This window comes from Sander lucioperca, chromosome 4 (genome assembly GCF_008315115.2).
Source record: "Sander lucioperca isolate FBNREF2018 chromosome 4, SLUC_FBN_1.2, whole genome shotgun sequence".
NCBI lineage: Eukaryota > Metazoa > Chordata > Actinopteri > Perciformes > Percidae > Sander > Sander lucioperca.
The window spans coordinates 39,696,997-39,720,438 of record NC_050176.1 but is presented as its reverse complement, the minus strand read 5'-3'; the positions used below and the strand labels follow the sequence as shown (position 1 = coordinate 39,720,438).

Genomic DNA, 23,442 nt, shown 5'->3' with positions numbered 1-23,442 from the left:
TAGTACTGTAAAACATCAAATGCAGTGTTCCTCAACTTGCTTGTACTGTAAAAAGCAAAACAAAGAAGTGATTACTGTACTTCTACATATTCATCAACTCCGTCTTGTGGATTTGGCCGCAGGTTCTTATCTACATCGCAGTTAGCCAAACATCTTGGAAAAAACCTTTGGGCATGGCGAACAATGTGGTACGAGTATATATAAGAATATATATATATATATATATATATATATATATATATATATATATATATATTGGACAAGCAATTCCAAGGGCCTGCATGCATACAGTGCAGTACTGTCAATACTGCAAATAGTCTCAAAGGTGGTACATGGGACCATAGAAACAGTGTCTGATAAACAGTAGTACATTACAGTAAAGAATGATGATGAAATATTACATCCATAGTAGGGGTGCACAATATTGAAAAAATGTGATATCGCGATATCGATAATGAATATTGCGATATCGATATTAATTTCGATATTTTTAAACATATGTAAAATTACCAAAGTTATGGGAAAACGCATCAAAATAGATTTATAACAAATAAAACAAGTTTTCTTACAACACAAGGTTTATTTCAACTGACAGTCATATTGGACTGGTCCAACATGTGTCTATAGAACAGGACATGTTTTACTGGTTGGACAGTATAAAATAAATAAATAAAGAGCATGTCTATAGAACAGGACATGTTGTACTGGTTGTATATACACGACTACAGTATAAAAAACAATGCAGTGCACATCTGTTGGCTTAAAACCAAAGTATTTCCAAGCTACCGAGGAGGCGGCATTACCCTACAGTCACATTAGCTACAAGAGACAGCTACCATTCATTTTCAATGGGAGTGGCCGTTTGGCCACGAGCGACTGCCAATCAGAGTGAAGGCAGCGTGAGGGCAGCGTGACGTATGTCAGTGGCTCAAGCCGAAGAAAATAATTCAAGATGGCGGACAACGCTTCAGGACATCGTATTCATGTATATATCTGATATGTTTGGCATTTAATCTCATATATTGTGTTACTTTTATCGAGAAATAAATACTTTTAAATCCAAAAACATCGTTCTTTTGACTTAACAATACCTCTGAAGTAACTTTTAAGACGTGGTTTAAGGTAGCACCGGAGAATTTCTGTTTACTGTTGCCAAGCAACCAGGGGTAGGCTAGGCACGCCCAGGAGCACCCACAAGCCAGTGCATGTCGCTCTCTTTTGTAGCTAATGTGACTGTAGGGTTACTTTTGGCCTCTAAAGTTTCCTTTCAATCTCTGTTATTTCGTCGTCTCCCAGAGCAACACTCATTTTCTTACTTTTGTGTTCTTTTTGCTCCACTCTTCGCTCTCTCTTTAGCGCCTTTCTTTTCTTTCGCTTCGTTTTATGGTTCTGCGGAGGCTCCACGCAGTTGATGTTTATACGTGCTCTGGTGTGTGTGTCGAGCATGTGGGTGTGTGTGTGTGTGTGTGTGTGTGTGTGTGTGTGTGTGTGGTAGAGCGAAGAAAAGGTGAGAGAGTGACGGCGATTTTCTTCGGAGCGAATAGTGACCCTAGAGTGTTAGTGAGAGAAACTTAACCAGGAAATGAGTCGGGGGAAATACAACGCTACCAAGTGATGTGTATTTTTCAAGAGGTGCATCAAAGAGTACAGACGTAACAAGAGGAGAAACTCAATGGAACTGCAGCTCCGGCATCTTGGACTGAATGTAACACAACGTTCTATTGAGTTTCTCCTCTTGTTGCTTCTATACTCTTTGGGTACATGTCGGGCGGGATGCAACGCAAACAAAATATCGCGTAATTATCGCGAGACTTTCGGTATAATATTGCGCAACGTGATATCGCGATAACGATATTGAGTCGATATATTGTGCACCCCTAATCCATAGATAATGTAGTCTAATTGGTTCATGCTCCACACTAATTGGTGACAATGAATCTGGTTATCTTGAAACTTTCATGATCTAAACATGGAATATTGTGTGTCTGTTTCCATACAACTAGTCACTAAGAGTAATGCAACAGTTACTTATCATTTTGAGTAGTTGTATTGATTGATAGTTAGATGATTGTAATGAACTGAATAGACAATCATCTGGAATGTAATGAGTGAATTGCTTTTTGAAGTAGTAGTACTTTGATGTTAAGTTGTGTCATATTGAACAGGTGATCTTTGTTAAATGAACAAATGATCTTTGGTTTATGTGGATTGTATCCAAGCAATTGAAAAATGTGTATTTTGATTGGTTGTGAGTTTTGTGTCTAGGGTTTTGAAAAATGACATCAAGGTTCTGAAATTAGTGCCAAAGTGATTGTAAAAAACTGTAAATCCTAATCTCTTCAATTAAATACTTTGTGTGTTGAGCAAAATGCACTAAACGGAAGTGAAAGTGATAATTAATTCCTCATGAAGGTGACGGATAGATTCACAGGCAAAGACAGTGAAGATAATATTACAAACTGAAACAAATGAGATTAAGTAGCACCAACCTCCATGTATGTGTCTTGTGTCAGCAGTATTAGCAGGCAGTGAATTCGGATGACCTTAAAATGCTAAACACATATTCTAATGCCTGTTAAGTATCAACAAATGTAGAGTAATGAGAACTCAAAGAATCTTCATTAAAATGGAAGCAAGGCCAAACTGAAGTTATAAAATATTAAACTGACCTTGTAGCTGTTAACTTGAAATGTGTGTGTGTGTGTGTGTGTGTGTGCGTGCGTGCGTGCGTGCGTGTGTGTGTGCGTGCATGTGTGCGTGCGTGCGTGCATGTATGTGCAGACGTGCATGCGTGCCATTGGTGTGTGTCAAAAGTCAGCCGAGCCTTCTGTGTGCTGTTCATCTGTAAAGTGGCATCTGTAGAGCAGAGGGGGAGGGGTGGAGGGGGGGGTTCTGTAAGAGGAAAGGCGAGCGAGTGTGAAGGCCAAGGGTCAGCAGTACCTCCCTCTCTCTAAAGCTATTTTTTGCATAGAAGGGTATACGCAGTGCAAAGGTTTGAGCAGGGGTCCAGCCTCGCTCTTTCATTCCTTCAACCACCTTCTTGAACATGTCAGCGTTGTTTTCACGTTTCCAAAAACTGTCGATATCCAAGTCTTTCCTAATAATAAGAAGTAGGTTTTTTTTCCTTCTGGCCAGAAATTTGGGCTTTTCTTTTGGGCATGCATCTCTGCCACAGCCTTGCAAACTGTTGGCTAGTTGGTTTGTTTAGTAGTAAACTGGAAACATTTAACCAACTGACACTGTTGACCAGTTGCAGATGATGGTGAACTGGGGGGATGGTGAATAAGCTGTATGAAAATGATCACAAGCTTGACATGTGCAAACACAACAAAGTGCCAGCGTTTCCCACTCTCCTCTCACACTGCTCTCCTCTCAGCCTGAACACTCTAGCTCTTCTTCCAAAGTACCCTAGAACTCCTTCATCTTTTCCAATCATTCTCTAGCCCTCAACCTCCTCCTATTCTTCTCTGTCATCTCTTTTATCATCATATTTTTTCTCTGACGTGAGCTAAGACTTTCCAACAAAGCCTCTCAACAACTCCCTCCATGTTATTTTTGTCTCCCTATCTCTCCCTGCAGCTTTGCAAATCCATGTTAAAGGAACACGCCGACTTATTGGGACTTTGTCTTATTCACCGTATCCCCCAGAGTTAGATAAGTCCATACATACCCTTCTCATCTCCGTGCGGTGGGTGAGAAGGGTATGTCTGGACTTATCTAACTCTGGGGGATACAGTGAATCCCCCAGTGTTCCCTTAAAATACTATTTACGCCATCTTACAGTTTTGCACTCATTTCAGTTGATTCCAGTGTTAGTGGTTTTAAGTGTGGTTATTTACTTGAACTCAGTTGGAGTTTGTATCAAGTTGATTTCAAAGCTTCTGAAGTGATCTGCTGATCTGATTTGCCATATACAGTCTCTTTGGTCCAGACTGAAATATCTCCATAGGTTTTGGATAGATAGCCATGAAATATTGTACATGCATTCATGGTCGCCAGAGGACAAAGCCTACTGACTATTATGATCCCTTGACTTTTCTTCAAGTGTCACCATGAGGTTGAAATTGGTAGTTTTGTGTGAAATGTGAAACAACCACTGGATCATTGTCCTTTTATAGAAGACGACAAACGATTTGAGCAGCTGACAGGACAGCGAGTTGTCGAGCATTTTCTTCTTCAAATAAGACGAGTGAGACGGTACCGAAGGAGCAGACGAGTCCTGATGAGAGAGAAAGATGATGATGTGTTGTCCTTTTTAGCACAGACGGCGAGCAATGTATGGTCATAATAAGTTATGGATTTAAAAGTTATAATCCATTAAATTTAATCAGTAACATACTCAATAACACATTTTAAACCCTTCCTATATTTGGGTCACATAGGGTTCTCACCTAAAGTGAAGCGAACTGTAGTGTGAAGCGAACTGAGACCTATGTTTTCCGGTGGATGAGATTTTGGTTGTTTGGTCCACACCAGAGTTGAATGAGCTGTCACATTACCCCCAACCAAGCAGACTATGCGACAATTAAAACGGAACAAACAGCTCAGATGTAAAAGCAGCCTTAGTCTTTAATATAACTCAGGGAGTGCTGCCTGATTGCACATTGTGTGGTTTTCAGCTGAGCCATGCTTCACAGTCATACCAAGGAAGGGAAAGTGTTGCTCATTTACCCACAGAGGCTGGTTTTAATCAGCTTCCAGTCACAACTCAACTTCTTCAAACTGATTCTTCAGTACTGCAACCGGAAAGAAAAACAAACTTTCATAGTGAAATTTTCCAACGTTCCATGATGTCATACAGCAGCAGTGATTAAATCTTTCTCTTTCACTGGTTCAAACAACAGGTGTGTGTTTCACTTTTCTTGTGAAAATGCCTACAGCTGTATAGGAAGTGATGCTTTTCAATTCAAGTTTAGCACCAGAGACCAAAGAATGGGATTCTTGCTGAAAATCACTCTTAAACCAAAAGGTCAGGTGGTTTTGAGATGTAGACCCTTTCGGGTGTTCCCTGCCCCCTCCTCTCCTTCCCCGGCTCCTCTCCTCCCTCCTCTCCCGTCGCGTCTCAGCAGTCTGGGCCCCTCAGAGCCTCATTGTTGGTCTCCACAGTAACCTTTGTTGGATTACCCAAGCCTGGGCTGCATTAGCAGCACAATGCTGAGCCTCTGCTAGCTTTCTCTTCTCCTTCCCCCTCTCGCTGCTCAGACCTTTCTATATTCTTTTTCTACCATTTCTTAACTTTTCTCTCCTTTGCTCTTTTGCATTTCTTTGTCTTTTTTCCGTTTCTCATTATTTCTTATTATTATTTATTATCATCTCTGGCTATGCTTCTTTTTAGCAGCCTGTAGAGTTTTGGGCTATTTTAAAAAGAACTCTCCCAGTTAGTAAAGATGCCTTACTTACAAGAACCTCATAGCATTTATTAGGGTAGGTGGATTTTTGAGGTGGGTGCATGTGGTGGAATACCCCCATTATATAGATACCAGTGCTGATCTTGTAGCATATTCATAATGGGAATATTTTTCATGTGGGGGAGAGGTAGACAATGATACCAGTCCAGTCAGCATTGTTTGCCAGACAATCACATTTCAGACGAGGGGAAGTGTGTGTGTGTGTGTGTGTGTGTGTGTGTGTGTGTGTGTGTGTGTGTGTTTGTGTGTGTGTAGACAGTCTCAGACTCAGACAGCACCCAATACACCAGTGTATAGGAACGGGGTGGGGGTACAAGACAAAGAAACCAGTCAGCAAACTGTCAAAGATTGATCACACAGTTGTGCAAGAAATCAGGCCAACACCAGAGAGAGAGGGGGGGGGGGGGGGTGACACACACATACACTCCCACACAGCCATGCCTGGCTGCGAAGGCATTTAACAAATGCACACACACACACACACACACACACATTGCCCTTCCCTCTCACACACAGTAAATATTGACAATCCTAACTGGAGATGCAGTGAGGAATGTGTGCTCTCTCTATCTCCAGAGGGGGATTATAGGAAATAAACAAAGGGAGTGAATGAGTGGGGGGAATGGTGTTTTGAGGGGAGGGGGGAAACACAGACAGCATACTAAGGAAAAGCAAATTAAGCAGGAAGGAGTGCGAGAAAGAGAGAGCTCCATAAAGATAAGAAGATAAAAAGAGAGGAGCAGAACCGGGCAGTGAGAATGTGTAGGCACTAGGGCTGGGCGATATGACCTAAAAATTAAATCCCCGATTTTTTCCAAAAAAATCCGATTTACGATTTAAATCGATTTTTTTCTCCCCCTACTTAAAATCAATCTGCAGATGACAAAGAAATTGTTCAAAACAAGTTTTAACTTTATTTTGTTTTGATTCACACACACGCACACACATGGGGCATGTATACCATTATGATTATTCATGCCAATTTTGTGGAAATATAAATTGGTTTGAGTGTTTTCCCTTTTTTTGGATGGGGGGTGCTATATATTCAACAACAAACAAACGGATGCGTGAGATAAAGCTGTTTTCACACATACAGGTAATTCACTTCTCGTTCCTCGCTAAAAGTTAAAATCATTTTAACGTTATTGGGAAACCTTGCCCCTATTTTCACCTGTTGCTGAGTAACGTACATTAACATCCCATGGTCTCTTGAATGTAGCATACCTGTAGCAAGCTCCTTCGTAGTAACTAGCGGTAGAAACAAACGGCGAAGAGGAGCTCCGTGCTACAGAGCGGCGATTGCTAGTTGTTTAAGCCGCTACAGACCTCCATCACAGCTCGGTCGTATCAGCGGCATTTAGTAGATGTGTTGAGCCGCAAAAGAGTTCCTCAACACCGCCTCTGGTGCCCCGCATGGTGGTCCTTTAGGTCAGCGGTAGCTGGTGGTTCAGTTATCCGAGAATAGGTGACTCTCAGCCGGGGACAGAGCACCGCGAGCTGCCGGTCATTTCGGCGGAGATTACAGATAAGTAAGTAATGAAACTACTAGTTAAGAAAAGAATTAATGTTAGTCCCTGTCGCTGCCATGTTGTTTGTGTATCTCTATGGCAAACGCGCGGGGGGAGGGCTGAGCCCGTTCGGAGCTATGGGAGCCCAGAGGGGACCGTCGGCGGATGGTAAGGAGAAAATCGATTTTCATTTTAACAAATCGACGTTAACTACACATTCGAGTTAATCGATAAAATCGATTTATCGCCCAGCCCTAGTAGGCACCTGTTTCAGAATCACTTTTATTGGCCAAGTAAGTGTGTACACAAACAAGGAATTTTACTCCGGTTTTTGTTACTTTTAATGTACTCGCACAGAGACTTTGGTTCACCAACAGGTAAAACAGGTTTAATTTGAATCATATGTGGCCCATAGAGAGAGCTGTAACCGCAGACAGGGACAATTATTATCTATGACACACATTCAAGGGAAATATGCAGAATGAAACCTTGGACAAAACTGATCCTTGAATGAAAGAGAAGAATGAAATAATGAGACAAGTTTAGAAGGTGAAAGCACACAGACAAATTTAACAAATTGACAAATTCCCCTTACTATGTCTCTACTGTCTGCTGTTTTTGCTTTGTGTGGCTGCTTGGTGATAAAACAGGTTTGTGGGTATTGTAATATCTTGTCTAATCAGTATGGCCAGCATGTGATTTTTGGCATTTCAACGTTGTACTAGTTCAGTAGGTTTTTTGAGTATGTTTTTATGTCTTTATTGGGCAGCAGATCAGAGCAGTGTGACATGCAACAAAAGTTCCCAGCTGGACTCGAACTGAGCTCGTCTGGCAGTGGGTTTTTAAACCCCTTGAATAAACAAAAGGAGAAATACAGAAATTGGATGTACTAGTGCAGTGCCCGTTCAAAACATGCCTGTTCAGAACGGGTCGATTAGCTTGACCTGCGGTGCCCAAAAAGCTCTAGATTTATTTATTATAGATTTGGATATGAAACATATTGAATTATGTTACTATTTTAACTCATTGTAACTCAAAATAACTTACAAAAGGACCCCAAAGCACTTCAAAAACATGCAACTCAACTGTATACTACTTACAGTGTACTAAAACATTGTACTACTGCATTTACCTTACAGAGAAATGTTACTGGTTACATTGCAGATTCAGATTTGACTTGCAAAATGTTCAAAATATGATGCATCATTATTCATTAGAGGGACAGTTCAGTTGCCAGGCTGCCATTGTAAATAATACTTTGTTCTTAATGACTTGCCTGGTTAAATAAAGGTTAAATAAAATAAATAAAAAAACACACCCACTTAGGGCCCAGAGGCTCTTTGCTGACGCCCATAAGCATCCTGCATACAGAAAAAAAGAAGGAATAGATACAGACACCACCACACACTTCTAGTGGGTCATAAGTGATGGTTGAGAGGGATTACTTTTGTATTAGTTTATACATTGTTTTTTAAGAAAAATACTGCATATTATACCTTTAACAAATGTGCACATCCTTCTCTGTTTATTGACAAAATAAACTCCCAGGTTGCATTTTAAATGCAGTATGATTTTAGGAAATGTCACACAGTCACTCCACACTTTCTGCCACTTTCTTCACATCAAATTATTTTTCACCAAAGCAGACTATGTTTCCGTACAGTGTGTGTGACCATAAGAATGTGTGCAGCTTTATCTGCATGTCAATATGTGTGTGAGAATGTGTGGGAGTGTGTTTTTGTCTGTTGTCTAAATGAGTCCAGCTGATGTCCTTCTGGGCCCGAGGGAATAGGAGCAGCACAGGGACAGAGGGAGTGTGTGAGACAAAGCTGAGGGAGTGTGTGATCTTGTGGGAAGCGGGCGGAGTGTAGGAGGGTGGGTTTGAGGTCACAGGGGGTCAAGAGACTGGAGTCCCTTGAGGCGCCCCTACCAAGGCATGAATGGGATCTTCCTTTTATTTATTTTTTATTTTTTTTGAAGATCTCTGGCTTTTTGGCTGGATGGCAGAAAGGCTGTAAGGCGTGGAAGTCTGAAGCTGAGTGACTGAAGTTATGGAGCAAGAGCAATAGTCCTTCAGCGGAGAGAGCGTTAACACAGAGTCCTGCACGTTATCGCTCAAACATAAAATAATTGTCTGCTGTTATAAGAGCTTCCCAGGGTCGACGGTTACAAAACTTGATGGGACAGAATTAAGCCTAAACCAACTTTCTGCATCCACAACATGGCTGCAAGAGTTCATGTGACATAAATGGTGTCATCTGTCCATGGCCATGGGGGGCTGTGTGCAACCCAAAGTGTATGACAAAACGTGTTAACATGCCTATCTAGGCACCCAAAAAAGTATCAATAGAACTGTGTGTGTTCCCACTTCCCATGTCCATTTTTAAATTAAATAATATACATGAAAACAAGAAAATGATGTAAGGGATTTGAAGATAGCTGATTTTGTTCTGTAGCTCAGTTGTTAGAGCAGAGGCTTGTGTGGGTTCTTTGTTTTGCTTTTTTTTCTGTAAAAATAGCATCTCATTTCACACACAAACTCATTCTCTCATACCCTTTCCCTCATCCACACTGGTACAAACTTGGACACACACATCCCAGTGAGTCATTCACTTGCGTGTCGTCATGTGTCACTGAGTGGGGTTAAGTGAAAGCAGCTTAGTGCACTGCCAGAAAGCCTGTTAAAGCTAAACCAACAACAGGAAACAACAGATCATCGCCACACTCTGTCCTTCTGCCTGTCTCGCCGCCTAGACTAGTCTGGTAGTACGAGTGATTATGTTTGCATTTACAGTAAATGAAGAGTGGCTTTGTTGCTTACCTTGCTGAGATGTCAGGCCGAACAACTAGACCGAACCAATCAGCGTCCTGTGAGGAGCTACTGGCAGCTACAGGCGTGGTTTAGGTGTGTGTGACGTTCAAATAACAATGGCGGACATGATAGACAGATGGTTCATCCAATCAACTCTCAGGTATTTTTTGAAAGTGCCTGCCTTTTTCCAAACAGTTTCCAATGCTGATTCTCAGATGGTTCTGTGTAACAAACCATCTGGTTCGTCAGGTTACTTTGTTGCCTTTGACGCCTCATTTGGTAGAGTGGAGGACTGTAGTGGAGAATGCTAGTGTTCTTAGGTAGCAGGTTCAAGTCCAGTTCAAAGGAGGTTTTATATGGACCGTCTTCAAAAGAGTTTTCTATGTAGGAGTGTTTGTGTTCCTTCTTGAATCTCAGCTTCCATTACTCCCTAGATAGAGAGTTGATCTTTAAATTATCTTACATGGCAACACCGACACACTCCTTTTTGGCCAGTCTCAGAATTTGAGGCAATAGCAGATCACAGCCTGCAGACATCCTCAACCCTCAATCAGCAGCCATTTTATTACTGGAAGACAAAGGACAATCACTGTAGTGCCACACACACTTTCAGACCACATTGTGTGTGTGTGTGTGTGTGTGTGTGTGTGTGTGTGTGTGTGTGTGTGTGTGTGTGTGTGTGTGTGTGTGTGTGTGTGTGTGTGTGTGTGTGTGTGTGTGTGTGCGTGCGTGCGTGCGTGCATGCATGCGTATGTGTGTTTTGTTCTACAGCCTGAGTAGCCTCCAGGTCTTTAAGTGTAGTCTATAATGGACTAACCTGCCACTGACCCCAGCTGAACAGCTGTGTTGGCACATACAGCTGTTAGCTTAGTAGTTTATTATCACCTGACCTCGGAGTTTCAGTGAAAAACTCTGAACGCACAGAGCCACATATAGAACCATATATACTGTATAAGCTGTAAGACTCGGACCATGGCCGTCAAAAGGCTCTGAATTAAAGAAAAAGTAAAGCGTGAGATATGTGTGTTTTTCACTTAGAGATGATGATGAAAATGAGTACGTTGATGGGCTTTGTGACAAGGCAGGTAATCCCCAGCAAGCAGCTGTAATACGTCCATCTGTTTGAGATCACTGAGAAGATGGAAACTGTGGATTGGCTCTCATAAACACACAGTCAGCCGGGCATAGTCAGTGATACGCTCTCTAGTCGCCGAACCAATTAGTACACGGAGAAACAATGAGATACAAGCAGAGGAAGAGGATACATGACAGAGAGAGGCGAGAAACACAGAGGAAGAACTGAGGCACTTTTTGTGTCTTCTGACAATTTCTTCAATTTTTTCACTTTTGGAGCATTTGACAGAATTCTAATGTATTAAGCTGATTTCATTTGCTTGTTGTCTTTTTGTGAAACTTGGTAGTAAAATTGTGACCTCTTACTTTAAAAATGGCAGTCATCAGTTTTTTAAAGCGAGTGTCTGTCTGGTGGAGTGTATGGTAACCTTAAAGGATTTGCCTGCTTTTTCTGTCTGATCTGACATTGTCACTGTAGGCCTGTAAGGAGGTGTTGGAAATCCACTGTACAAAACAGTTTGTGTCTTCTCTTGCAGTGTGCCCACCGTCCCAGTGAAGAACCTCAATGGATCCAGTCCTGTTCACCCTGCACTGGCCGGTAAATCCCACACACTCACTAACAATTGGCTAATACTGGTGACAGATAGAAAAAAGTTAACATTATGATTAGTTTCTTCTGGAAATTTCACAAGAAACCAGAGAGGAAGATCTTTTTTCTGTTCTAACCAGACTCTATTTCTCTCTGTTTAATTTCAGGGATCACAGGTATCCTAATGAGTGCTGCCGCTCTGCCGGTGTGTCTGACCAGACCTCCAAAACTGGTGCTGCACCCTCCGCCTGTCAGCAAGAGCGACATCAAACCCGTGCCAGGCTTTGGCCACTGCTGCAGGAAGACCACCAAGAAACAGGCTCGCAAGGGTAAGCACTCAAGTCAAGACCAACCACAGAAATACAGAAAAAGACAGTAGTACCTCCACAAATGTATTAGTTTGATGGTTTCTGCCCTTGAAATGCCTCAACACTCAACAGGTGTTAACAACCTGGACTGTTTCTTGCCTTTCTTCCCCCTCCCTCTGTTCCTGTTCCCTCTCCTTCCTGTCTGCAGGTAAAACTCCAGAGGAGGTGGTAAAGAAGTACCTGCAGAAAGTAAAAAGTCCACCAGAGGAGGTATGAACAGCATTTGTAGCTATATATTTTATAGTGCTAACTCATATGACGCATAATGTTGGTTTCACATTAAACAATATAGAATAATGGGTTTCCTTTTTCTTTCCCTTTCCTTGTCTTTTCTTAGGACTGTACCATCTGTATGGAGCCGTTGGGGGGTCCGTCTGGTTATAAGGGTCCAGGAGTGGGGCCTGTGTCTCGGGCGGAGTCAGTTGGGCGACTAGCACAGTGTGGACACCAGTACCATTTCCAGTGTCTGGTGGCCATGTATAATAACGGCAACAAGGACGGCAGGTAGGTTAGAGACAGAGAGACCATTACTCTTCATTGTCTCTCAACTGTTTTGCAAATAAACATAATTTATTTGTTCCCTCTCTTTGCAGTCTTCAGTGTCCCACCTGTAAAACCATCTACGGCGTAAAGACAGGCAACCAACCGGCAGGGAAGATGGAGTACCACGTCATCCCTCACTCTCTACCAGGACATCCTGACTGCAAAACCATACGCATTATCTACAACGTACCACCAGGCCTTCAGGTACTTGATGGAACCGGGCTGACAGTAGTGTTTGTTTTATTGCCATATGAGTAGGGGTGTCACAAAGTCGACAATCGATCAACATGAGCTTTCAGTTGTTGAAATCAAGAGCAGGATAGGCGATTCCCCCAGTATTTCTTTTACACTCCACCCCCGCTTACTTGTGCACGTCCAAAGAAAAAAACAAAACAGACACAGCGTAGCTTACCGGCTGGTAGCATGCAGCTAAAGACACAGGGTAACGTTAGCTTACCGGCTGGTAGCATGCAGCTAAAGACACAGGGTAACGTTAGCTTACCGGTTGCCTGCAGCTTTACTATTTCAGACTCCATGACCACTGCCGGACAAAATATCGCTTTTCCCCTCATGACATTCACTTATGCCAATCCTCAAGACAGTAATGCCATTTTCTCTCTGTCTGGGCCAATCACATCAAACTATTCTGACCTTGGGTCATTCCTCTTGACTATATACGATCTCTGTTTCATCTGCAATGACGCACACGCACAAATAGCCGTACCAGCCTTCCATTGCTTGACAAGACGTAAACAAGGTTTTGATTGGTCGGAATGCTCTCCCAGAGCATCATGGGAAACTAAAATGGTGGTTAGCATCAAAGCTAGGGTCGCTAAACGACCGAAAATCCATAAATTATAAACATAAAGTTTATCAGTCTTGGATGTAAGAGTTTGGACTTATTGCACAAAAACAGAAAAACGCTGGACTTCCAGGCTGGATAAAAAATCTTCTGTAAGGGTATGTTCTACTCATGGTTATAAAATTATTAAGTCACGAATCAGAGATGCCGTTTTGTGTCGTATACGACAAGCTTGGGCTCAGATGGTTAAATCAAAAATGTAATCGAATCGTGCCCTTCAAATCGAACGTCAGATGAAATGGTGGGTTTGGAGAATGGTGACATCCCTACGTGAGGTATTACATGGTCAGAGTTAGGTTGATCTTTATGCTTACTAATGTCAATCCTCTCACTCTTCCTTCAGGGACCAGAGCATCCGAACCCAGGGAAGCCATTCACTGCCAGAGGCTTTCCCCGACACTGCTACCTCCCAGACAGCGAGAGAGGACGCAAGGTAAACACAATCCACCGTCCTGTCACAGACACCCGTACGCAGGCATGGATTGGCCATCGGGAGTACCGGGAGATTATTTGTGTGGGCTGAATGGGCCGCACTTGTTTTTTGTTCGGCCCATAGAGATAAGAGAGATCACATATATTATATATATTGGCCAACTTGTGTGTCTTTCATACGAACACTGGCCATTCACATCCTCAGTCTTTCACTGACCGGCCCACAGATAGGAGAGAGATCACGTGGTTGGCCCACTGGTTTGTCTCTCATCTGAACACTGGCCAATCACATCCCACAGAGAGGGAGCACATTTAAGTCCCGCCCTCACCGGCGGTGAAAATATCTCCACAAAGTGCCGCTAGCTAGCTAAAAACTTTTTTTTTTTTTAAGCATGTCAAACGATTATTTTAGCACCCTTGTCTACAAGAGAGGACTTGTTAGCTGTTAGTAAACTAATGTTAGTTATGTATTAGCAAGCTAAGGCACTTGAAAACATAGTACTATAGCTTTCTGATTTATCCATATTCCACTATAATACAAGTTGCAAACTGTGTACAAAATGCAGCTTTAGTTTAACTTACAGACTTGTCACTTGTTTACAATACAAGACAGCCATGCTCCACCCTCAACCCTTTTCACTCAGTGAGTACACTATCATACTATTTGACTTACCACTCAGCTAAGTCACAGTATTAGGGGCTGGAATGCCAGGTTCAAAATCAACTTTTTGTCCACCAGCCAAATACTAGGGAATGTTAAAATTGTACTTATTTTTGGCCGGTGAGTTAAGAAAACCTCCCAGCCACTTGCATGTTTTACCAGCATTTGGCTGGTAAATGGTGCTAATTTTGGACCCTGCTTGTGTCGTCATGTGCTAAAGGGGAGTGCAAGGACGGTTAGTGTTTGGCCGATTGTGGTGGTCTGGTCTGGGTCTCAAAAGTCCAGAGCTGATTTTGTACCCCAGTCCAGCCCCGGCCATACGTACATTGTTAAAGTTATTTTTAAAATAAACCTTTTGTCCTCACCAGTCCTGGAATGTCATCATTTTAGGGGCAAAGACACAATGATTAAAAAAAAATAAATGTATCTTAAGTGTTACATTTGTTAACATTAATGTAACTAAAATGTGTCTATAATACTCGTTAGGCACATAAGACTTCTTGGGTGACTGGGTCAGCTAAGTCAGCGTTGTAGCGATATAAGAGCAATGCCAAAACATTTTTCTTATCAAAACGTTCTTAGTCGAGCTTCTCTTCTCAGGAGTTCACTCAGTCCCAGCTTTGGGACATTTGAACATCAGGATGAGTTCAACTAAGTCTCCTGGTTGGCCGGTGCTACGTTTGTGTCAGAACTAGCTTGGTTTCCCAGCGGCTCCTACCAGGCTCAAAAACAAACCCACCACTGGTTATGGGCACAGCGTTTCATTTGATATAGCCCAATAAGAATTTAGAATCTCCACCAAAGACACCTGTGTCTAGGAACCGTATTGACAGAAAAGAGGCAGAGAAGAAAACAGCGAAATCAGCTGGGGCAGTGCGGGCGGGGCACCAAGCCCACTGTGGCAGCAGGACATATCATTTTTTCAAAGGGCCAAACTGAGGGGCCACAGTGGCCAAGGTCTTCATGGCAACCATGAACATCAACCCTGGTCCTTAACTTTAACCCCCCCCCCCCTCCAGGTACTGAGACTGCTCCTGGTAGCCTGGGACCGCAGGTTGATCTTCTCAGTTGGGACTTCGAGCACTACTGGAGAATCTGACACCGTCATCTGGAACGAGGTACATACACAATAACAGCAGACTGTTGTTTGGGATATATGCACATCAGGTTTGTTGACACCGAAACAAAAGAACAAAACAAAAAAAAAACATCTTTTCCCTCTCTTCAAGGTCCACCATAAGACAGAGTTTGGCTCCAACCTGACAGGCCATGGCTTCCCCGACCCCGGGCACCTCGACAACGTCCTGGAAGAGCTCCGAGCTCAGGGCATCATAGAGGATGACGGACTGATGGAAAAGTGAAAGGACAAGCGACCAGGACAGCGGAGAAGGAGGAGGCATCCGTGTGAGAGCAGCAAGAGTGGAAGGGAGAACAGAGAGCAGAGAAGGAGAGCATTAAAAGAACAGGAAAAGAGGAGGTCCTGGGCCGAGACACACTCTCTCTGCCAGCACTTAAAAGGGGTGCAGGGCGACATTTCGGGTTATAGAAGACATTGATTTTGTTTTGCAGAGGGAACCACTTTTCAAGATGTTGATTGAGTCACTGCTGGGTTTGCCTGTCAATACAAGTCAGTCCAAACTTCACCATTTTCAAGCAAGCACATCAATAGCAATGGGAAAGAGTTTGAGAAAGCTGCAGCACAGAAAGAAAAGCAACGCAGAAAGAGGAGGCACTCGTGGTTTTAGCTTCTAGACAGCTAGGTACTAAATGTTGACAAGTGAGAATGACGTGGTACTAATATTTAGGACAAAAACAAGTTCACTTTACTGAGAGAGACTAACCAGGAACAGAAAGTACATTTTAGAGCAGTTCAATGAAAACTGGGAGAGAAGGGACAAAGAGAGAAAGAAGTTGGAGCGGTGGGGGAGGGGACAGGAGGAGGGAAGGCAGGAATAATGGAGCAGAAAGAGACAAAGATGGTGTACGGATGTAGCGTAGGATAGGAGTAGAGTAAAAATAACTTGTATGGTACTTAACAGGTACATTGGCTATTATCTAAAACCCAAGGAAACCAAGAGTGAAGACTGTGTTTGCTTTGTTCAAACCACCTGCTTGTCTGTGGTTGGAGTCTAGTGCTGTTGCTCCCTCCTGTGGTGGTACTGAAGAACTACACCTCAGCCTGCGAGCTACTGGAACAAATCCACACGTTACTATGAGTTATCCACCTGTGTTACTTTTGATCATTGTTGCTATAATCTTCATTTAACGTCATTCCATACTTTACCTCCTTCTTTTGACTTGATGGGTTTCTATATGATCTCACCTCTGTATGTTTATGAATGTGTGTGTAATGACAAAAGACCAAACTAAGGCCTAGTCATTTGGGCCTATTTGGAGTCTTACTATTGAGCCACTGTGGTACAAGTTAACCTTAGATACACAGGTACTAGTATTTACTGATATATCTTTTTTTTTGTCCCTTTTTGACGGCTCACATCGTTTCTGTGGATGTAAATGCTGTTGTATCCTGTCGACAGTGTGGCACCAGTGAGAACCGGTGAGGATGTGAATACAAACATGATGAAGATGAGCATTTTGATGGGTGCATAGAAGTGCTGAGGATAGTTTAGTTCTGATTGAATGAGCTTCACTGTCAGTGCTTAAACTCCAGAGAAATGAACCTGTGGCTGTCCCGTTAGAAAGCCCCTCAGATTGGACAGGGGGGTATGAGGGTTGGGGAGGATGGAGAGTTACCCTGACAGGCCTACACATAGTCAAACTAGTCAAAACATAGTCATAGGTCAAACACATAGTACTACTGAGGAGAAAAAGCCCTCAATACACAAATGAATTTAAATTGACAACTTGTCAAGGACACTGGGATTGGTAGTCTCAGTGTGATGTTGTTAGTAACTAGTACCCACAGTCAGCATTAAACAACCCACTAAACAGCCATGTAAATTACCATCTTATGTGTAATCAAAGATACTTAAAGTAATAAAGAGTATTTCCTCATTTTTACTTGAGAAGGTGAATTGCAAGTCCCAAAAACTAGTTTTAGACCAACTACAGGAAACATATCACAACAGGACTTGTTCCTGATTGGCTGGCATCTTTTAGAAAACAGCTGAAATCTGTCCAATAAGGCCAGTTTGCTGCATCTGAACCAGAAGGCTGGGTTAACCTCATTCAAGTCAAATGAGCTGCTATGTAGGCCAATCAGTAATGTGAGTTCTTTCTGTAAGGATGTTACAATTCATGTCAGAATTTTAATGAAGTCAATCATTATTATTGTAGCTGTTTTGCAGCTTTTTAGGACAAAATATCATGAAGAGCATTATTTTGCACCTGCACAAGAGGAGCAATGTGTTCGGAAAAAGCCAACTTGTAAAGGATACACAATATGGGACCTTTAATTGATGACTTGTTGACCTCAGTTGGTATCAGTAGTATGATTCTTATCTCAACAACATTAATAACAACTCTCCTCTTACCTCTACCTCTTCACACTGCCCAGTCTTTGAGTTGGGTCTGTAAATGAAATGACCCCTTATCACAGTGTGTGTGTGTGTGTGTGTGTGTGTGTGTGTGTGTGCGTGTGCGTGTGCGTGTGCGTGTGCGTGTGCGTGTGCGTGTGTGTGTGTGTGTGTGTGTGTTTGAGAAAGAGAATTTATACACTATATGGTATACTACCAACATGCTCCGAGTTTACGATATTGTTTCAGTACTCCATGGGAATCACATCATCCTTTAACTCTGATGATGATTGATGATGCTACTCCTTTATTATTTGTTATTTTATTATGAAATGTAGTTACACCTTTGTTTTTAATAGCATTTCTTTTGACACTATTAGAGAGTAAACTGCATATTTCATTCTGTATGTTTATGTTGTATTAATTATGCCTGTTTTCATTTGTTACAATTGGTTTACAAAGGCAGTATTGTTAAATACATTGTCTTTTTTTCAATGTGTAAAAAAAGTTAAGCTGATTTGTGTCATCTTTTCTTTGGAAAAGGAATTTGATGGTAGACTTTTATTTGAGTGTGAAATGTAATTCATTTTAATAGCAAGTCAAAACCTTATACACTTGCTCTTCTGTGAAGTAAATAATACTTTTATTTTCTACATATCACCTATCCTGCTACTGTTCTGTGTTGATGTCCAAATGAAGATTGGTGATGGCACTCTCTGTTCAACAAGGGTTGAAAACACAGTGTGCTACCGTTCCCTGAGGCTTTTTCTTGAACCAAACCGCCATCTAGTGGGGTCAACAAATACAACTAATGGTAAATCTTCATCTGGACATCACTACTGTTCTCACTGAGCCTTCATCAGCCTACCACAGCTCTCAACATTTGTGACCTGGGAAGGTTTCGTAGCAGATGTGTTGATGGACATTGTGGTCTTAGTCTTACGCCCGCCCCTCTTTAAGCAGCTGAATGGATCAAGTGCAGGTGGCATGATGAAAATTGTTATTTTAAACAATGTGAAATATAATAAAATTACAATTTCCTCCTGTGTTGTTGCAGTTGTCTTGCTCTGTTGGCCCTAAACACTGCACAATGACTCGGGAAAACAGATTTTGTATGATGAGTAAATCACTTGATTGTTGATTTGGATGTTTTTATTTCAAAAAAAAAAAAAATAAATGAACAAGAAATTGAAATAAATGTTTTTATTACTATTTCTCTTGACTTGATGAATTGAGTCTGATTTGGCCATGATTTGGTTATTGCGGGGTTAAAAAGTGTCCAATGAATTATTACCTTAAACCTCTTTGTGTCTTTGGAGGAGCGTCAGTAGTGGATTTAAAGGTGTTTAATCAACAGTGTGTTCAGTGTCTGAAGCCATGTGAGCAATGTAGCAAACAGATATGACTAGTGCAGGGGTGGCGAACCTGTGGCTCTTGAGCCGTATGCGGCTCTTTGCCTGCTCCTGTGAGGCTCTTACTGTGTGGCTGGGGGCTGTGTCATTGGTTGATTGTTGTTTTTAACTTTTCTGAAACATACAGTATTTCAGATAAGTAAAAAAAAAAACACATTTGAATGCATCTGCCAATACATTTGCCAATTATTTTAAAATGGAAAATAATGCAGCAGAGTTTTGAGGACAGATTCTGCAACCTGAGGAAAAACAGCGGCCACAGATCACCTTCCTCGTTAACCCTTTCACTGCTGAATCAGATTGTTTGAAAGCCCCTTTAGTGACAAATGAGTGAGAGAGTCGCTTCGAGTGGCCACAACCGAGTTCTAGCAAGACCTGAAAAGGATTGTGGATAACAAAGACTGTCAGGTTTCCCACTGAGTCAATCTAAGTGAGAAAAAAAAACTATGAAAACTGCTATGTATTATGACTGTCATCAGATCTGGAAGACACTGTTGCTGTTGTAGTGTGGACGTGCATGTGTTGTGTGGCTTTTTGCTATGGTGCGGTTTTTTTTGTGGCTCTTTATACTTAACTGGTTGGCCACCCCTGGACTAGTGTAAGGTATTTTATTCACCATTTTAGTTCTTCCACCCCCCCCCCACACACACACACACACACACACACACACACACTTCTTTAAATGTGAATTTCTTTACCATCACCAGTTCTTATTCCTACTGAAGGCGATATCTCCTCCAAACGTCCGTGGTTTAAAAAAAGAAAGCTTCGTGAAGCATTTGAGAGAGAGAGAGAGAGAGAGAGAGAGAGAGAGAGAGAGAGAGAGCGAGCATCAACAGCAAAGTGTACACATTGTTAAAATAATTGCTGGAGTACATACGATTAATACAAGAAAATGAGAAAAAAATGAATGAAACCTACATGTAGTAATATCTGAATTTTCAGTGAATCGAGACATGGTTTTAAAATTAAAAGTTTCAAGAGGACTTAATCGCTATATGCCCCTTCGATAGCTCAGTTGGTAGAGCGGAGGACTGTAGGCGATTACAGCGGAGATCCTTAGGTCGCTGGTTCAAATCCGGCTCGAAGGAGGTTACGTTTTTTGCCATAGCAGTCGATGATGTTTTCACTTTGAGCTGCACGGGATTGCGCTCCGTTCTATAATACTCAACAAATTATTACGCTACCCCGCTGCTCCAAATATATCTGCCCTTCCTTAATAAGAATAGTTTAAAAATCAACAAATGCTCTGCACCAATTGATTTATTAGTCACTGCTTCGGTTAGTAGGTTACAATCATAGATATAGAACAAGTAAGTAAAGAAGAGTACTTGTCGTTAACTTTAATTTAATTGAAAACTTAACACAGATTGAGTGAAATCAGCCGCAGCAGTCAATGTAGGGGTAATATTAACGACGTGTTAAAAAAAACCTGTTATAACGTTAACGTTACTAAATGTCTTATTTGAGGTCAAAAATCAATCAACTAAAAAAAAAAATCAATCAACTAAAACAATGTTTGCTGTTCATAAATGCTGTTAAGAGCTAGCTAGCAATCACCAATAACTGACATCTCAGCCGGTCCGTTAACAGTTGCTAGGTAACGTAACTAGCTAGCTATATAGTTCACCAACTTTTCTGTATTTATAGTTAAAAAAAGAAGAGAAAAAATACTTTATCTACTCCTACTGACATGTGGGAAGTGATGCCAGCCTCCTGGGTCTCTTCGGTCCTTCTGGTAAAGCAGTTAGGTGCTGCACAGCTGATAACCATACTTGCTGCCATAGGTGACAATTGTAAACAGTACCCTAGTAAGATGGCGGACAGTTATGCCATTTGTTATGACGTCATGTCATATCTATTGTTCTATATCTATGGTTACAATGTTGACAGTGTAAGTATTCAGTCGTAAATCTCGTGAAAAACGACGCCTGGGTGATTATGAATTATATAGGCCTAACATTGTGATCAGTGTTGGGAAAGTTCACTTTCTACATGCACTAGTTCAAAGTTCAGTTCACAAATTTTAAAATGAACTAGTTTAGTTCATAGTTCATACTTCAAAATTTTGGAGCAATCTGCTGTTGTGCACACAGCATGGATCTCAGACAGTTCAGTCTTAAGTTCACATATGTTTTCTTTAAATTTCTTGTTTAACAGTGTCTGTACTTTTTTTCTTGATGGCACCTTTTTGGATGGCTGCAACCCCTTAATTAAGTTTATGAAAGCTGGGCTTTCCACTTTACTCAAAGGCTGAAGGTCTCCGACAATATACTGCACCACCAGGTTGTCCAGTTGCGGCTGGGAGATGACAACGGAGCCGCTACTGAACACAGTTAATGGGATTTGGGTCGAGGATCTGTCTTGACTGTCTTTTGATTTTTTTATTTAGCCGGGTGTTTCAGTTCAATGTGCCGTTTCAGGTCTGCTGTGGATGTGACTGAAGTGCGGATTTTCTTTTTGAAAGCCGGCGGGTAAAGTTTGCACAGAAAGATTTTTCAAAAACTCGTTTAAATGATCATACTGCTTTTTGTTTTGATGACGCATGCGTTGAGAGAGCGTGCCGTTCACAGACACCAGAATGAACGAGTTAACAGTAACGTTCATCAGGCAGTAATACAGTACGTTCAGTTCACGTTCGCCCAAAATATGAAAGAGTTCATGAACTATCGTTCAATGAACGCGTTCAGGGACAACACTGATTGTGATTTTGCCTAACTGTTACTGTTACTGTTACTGTACTGCCAATAAACATTAAATCACTGGGGGCGGGCGGGTGCCACGAACGTGGATTTAATCCCTGAATCCTTAAAAAGTTATGCAAGACAAATATTGGTTTGAATTAATTATATTATATATATTATATATGTATTATAGTCTTTAAAAATATATGTATTATATTAACGACGGAGGCTCGAATGCCCACAAAACATTCTTAATAAACGACGTTAAAAGATCGTTCCCTGACCGGGAATCGAACCCGGGCCGCGGCGGTGAGAGCGCCGAATCCTAACCACTAGACCACCAGGGAGAGACAGGACGATGTGATTTCTATGTTTGACAAATCGCCTAAGAATTTGATTGACCCAATCTTACAAATTAATTAGATCAGATAGTGTTTTATTAATCCCTAATTATGACACTTCATGAAAATATGTACATGTATCGTGACTGTTATGACTCTTAGTTGACACGGAATGACAACAGGCAACACTTTCACATCATGACTGCTCATCACATTTTTGCTAACTTGGGCTCCCTTATTATGTAATTTAATTATCATGTAATAATAATTAAACAAAAAATCATAGTCAACAATAAAGTTATAATATGCAGTGTTATCCTAAAAAAACAATGTATAGACCAGGGGTCAGCACCCTTAGGCACGCATGCACTACACTAGCAATAAGTGTGCAAAAGAGATAATTTAATATTAATATAATATATAATATAATTATATAAAATAATATAATTTTTGGGGCATTTTTAGGCCTTTATTGACAGGACAGCTGAAGACATGAAAGGGGAGAGAGAGGGGGAATGACATGCAGCAAAACCTGGGCGCCCTGCAAAAGAGTTTTTTGGAAGTGTCCTCTCATCCGCATGTCAAATTACCCTTTTAACAGCCATTGGCAGGAGCACAGCCTGTTATTTACAGTAGTTTGATTGACTTTATCCCCATCCATATTCTGTTAGACCCGCCCTATCTGCCTCTGAAGGCCAAACTGCAGAAAAACTATGTGAAGGAGGTGTTGGCAGGGATGAAAGAGATTACTGGGTGTGGGGGTAGAAGTAACAGACACCAGGCAGCCGTGAGAGAGCAAACGGGCTGAACTGTTACTTTAAAGGCCCTGACACACCAAGCCGACGGCCGCAGCCGACGGCCACATGTGGCATCGCCTCTCATCACTTTTGTCTGGGCCAAAAATTAGCACTGGAACACACCGCACAGACCGCAGCCTACTGCCAAGTACCACATACGTTTTGCGCATGCGTGCAAGGAAATAACTCCCTATTGTGCTTGTCAGGAAAAAGGATGAAAGTTGGAGGTTTTGTGAAGACTACAGGAAGTTGAATGCACAAAAGGATGCCTACCCTTCCCCGTATCGAGGAATCATTGACTGGGCTCAAAGCTGCTTATCTGGATGAGGTGGTGGTGTTTTCCCCTGATTTCAACAGTCATGTGCTCCACCTGGAGGAGGTGTTCCGGCGCCTCCACCAGCATGGACTGAAGTTCCAGCCCAAAAAGTGCCACCTGTTCCAGCGGGAGGTGACTTCGCAAAATCTTTCACTCGGC

The 23,442-nt window shown here is 41.8% G+C and overlaps 1 protein-coding gene and 2 non-coding genes across 5 annotated transcripts in view; 2 read left to right on the top strand and 1 right to left on the bottom strand.

The window, feature by feature from the left end:
• Positions 1–18,945, top strand: part of LOC116060518 (E3 ubiquitin-protein ligase DTX1-like) — a 40,287-nt gene extending 21,342 nt beyond the window's left edge. For 2 of the 3 annotated variants that reach the window (XM_031314112.2, XM_031314111.2), the window contains exons 5-12: positions 11,339–11,400; positions 11,559–11,720; positions 11,908–11,969; positions 12,097–12,263; positions 12,353–12,506; positions 13,508–13,597; positions 15,277–15,375; positions 15,487–18,945. In XM_031314112.2, coding sequence (XP_031169972.1) covers positions 11,339–11,400; positions 11,559–11,720; positions 11,908–11,969; positions 12,097–12,263; positions 12,353–12,506; positions 13,508–13,597; positions 15,277–15,375; positions 15,487–15,618 — 928 coding nt within the window. In that variant the 3' untranslated portion in view covers positions 15,619–18,945. The remainder of the gene's footprint in view (positions 1–11,338; positions 11,401–11,558; positions 11,721–11,907; positions 11,970–12,096; positions 12,264–12,352; positions 12,507–13,507; positions 13,598–15,276; positions 15,376–15,486) is intronic. The other variant, XR_004897094.1, reaches the window with a different exon arrangement.
• A 1,203-nt stretch (positions 18,946–20,148) lies between these two features.
• trnay-gua lies at positions 20,149–20,236 on the top strand. Its single transcript is given in 2 exon segments — positions 20,149–20,185; positions 20,201–20,236. It is a non-coding gene; the product is annotated as a tRNA-Tyr (tRNA).
• Positions 20,237–22,104: 1,868 nt separating this feature from the next.
• trnae-cuc lies at positions 22,105–22,176 on the bottom strand. The gene has a single exon. It is a non-coding gene; the product is annotated as a tRNA-Glu (tRNA).
• Positions 22,177–23,442: the final 1,266 nt, after the last annotated feature.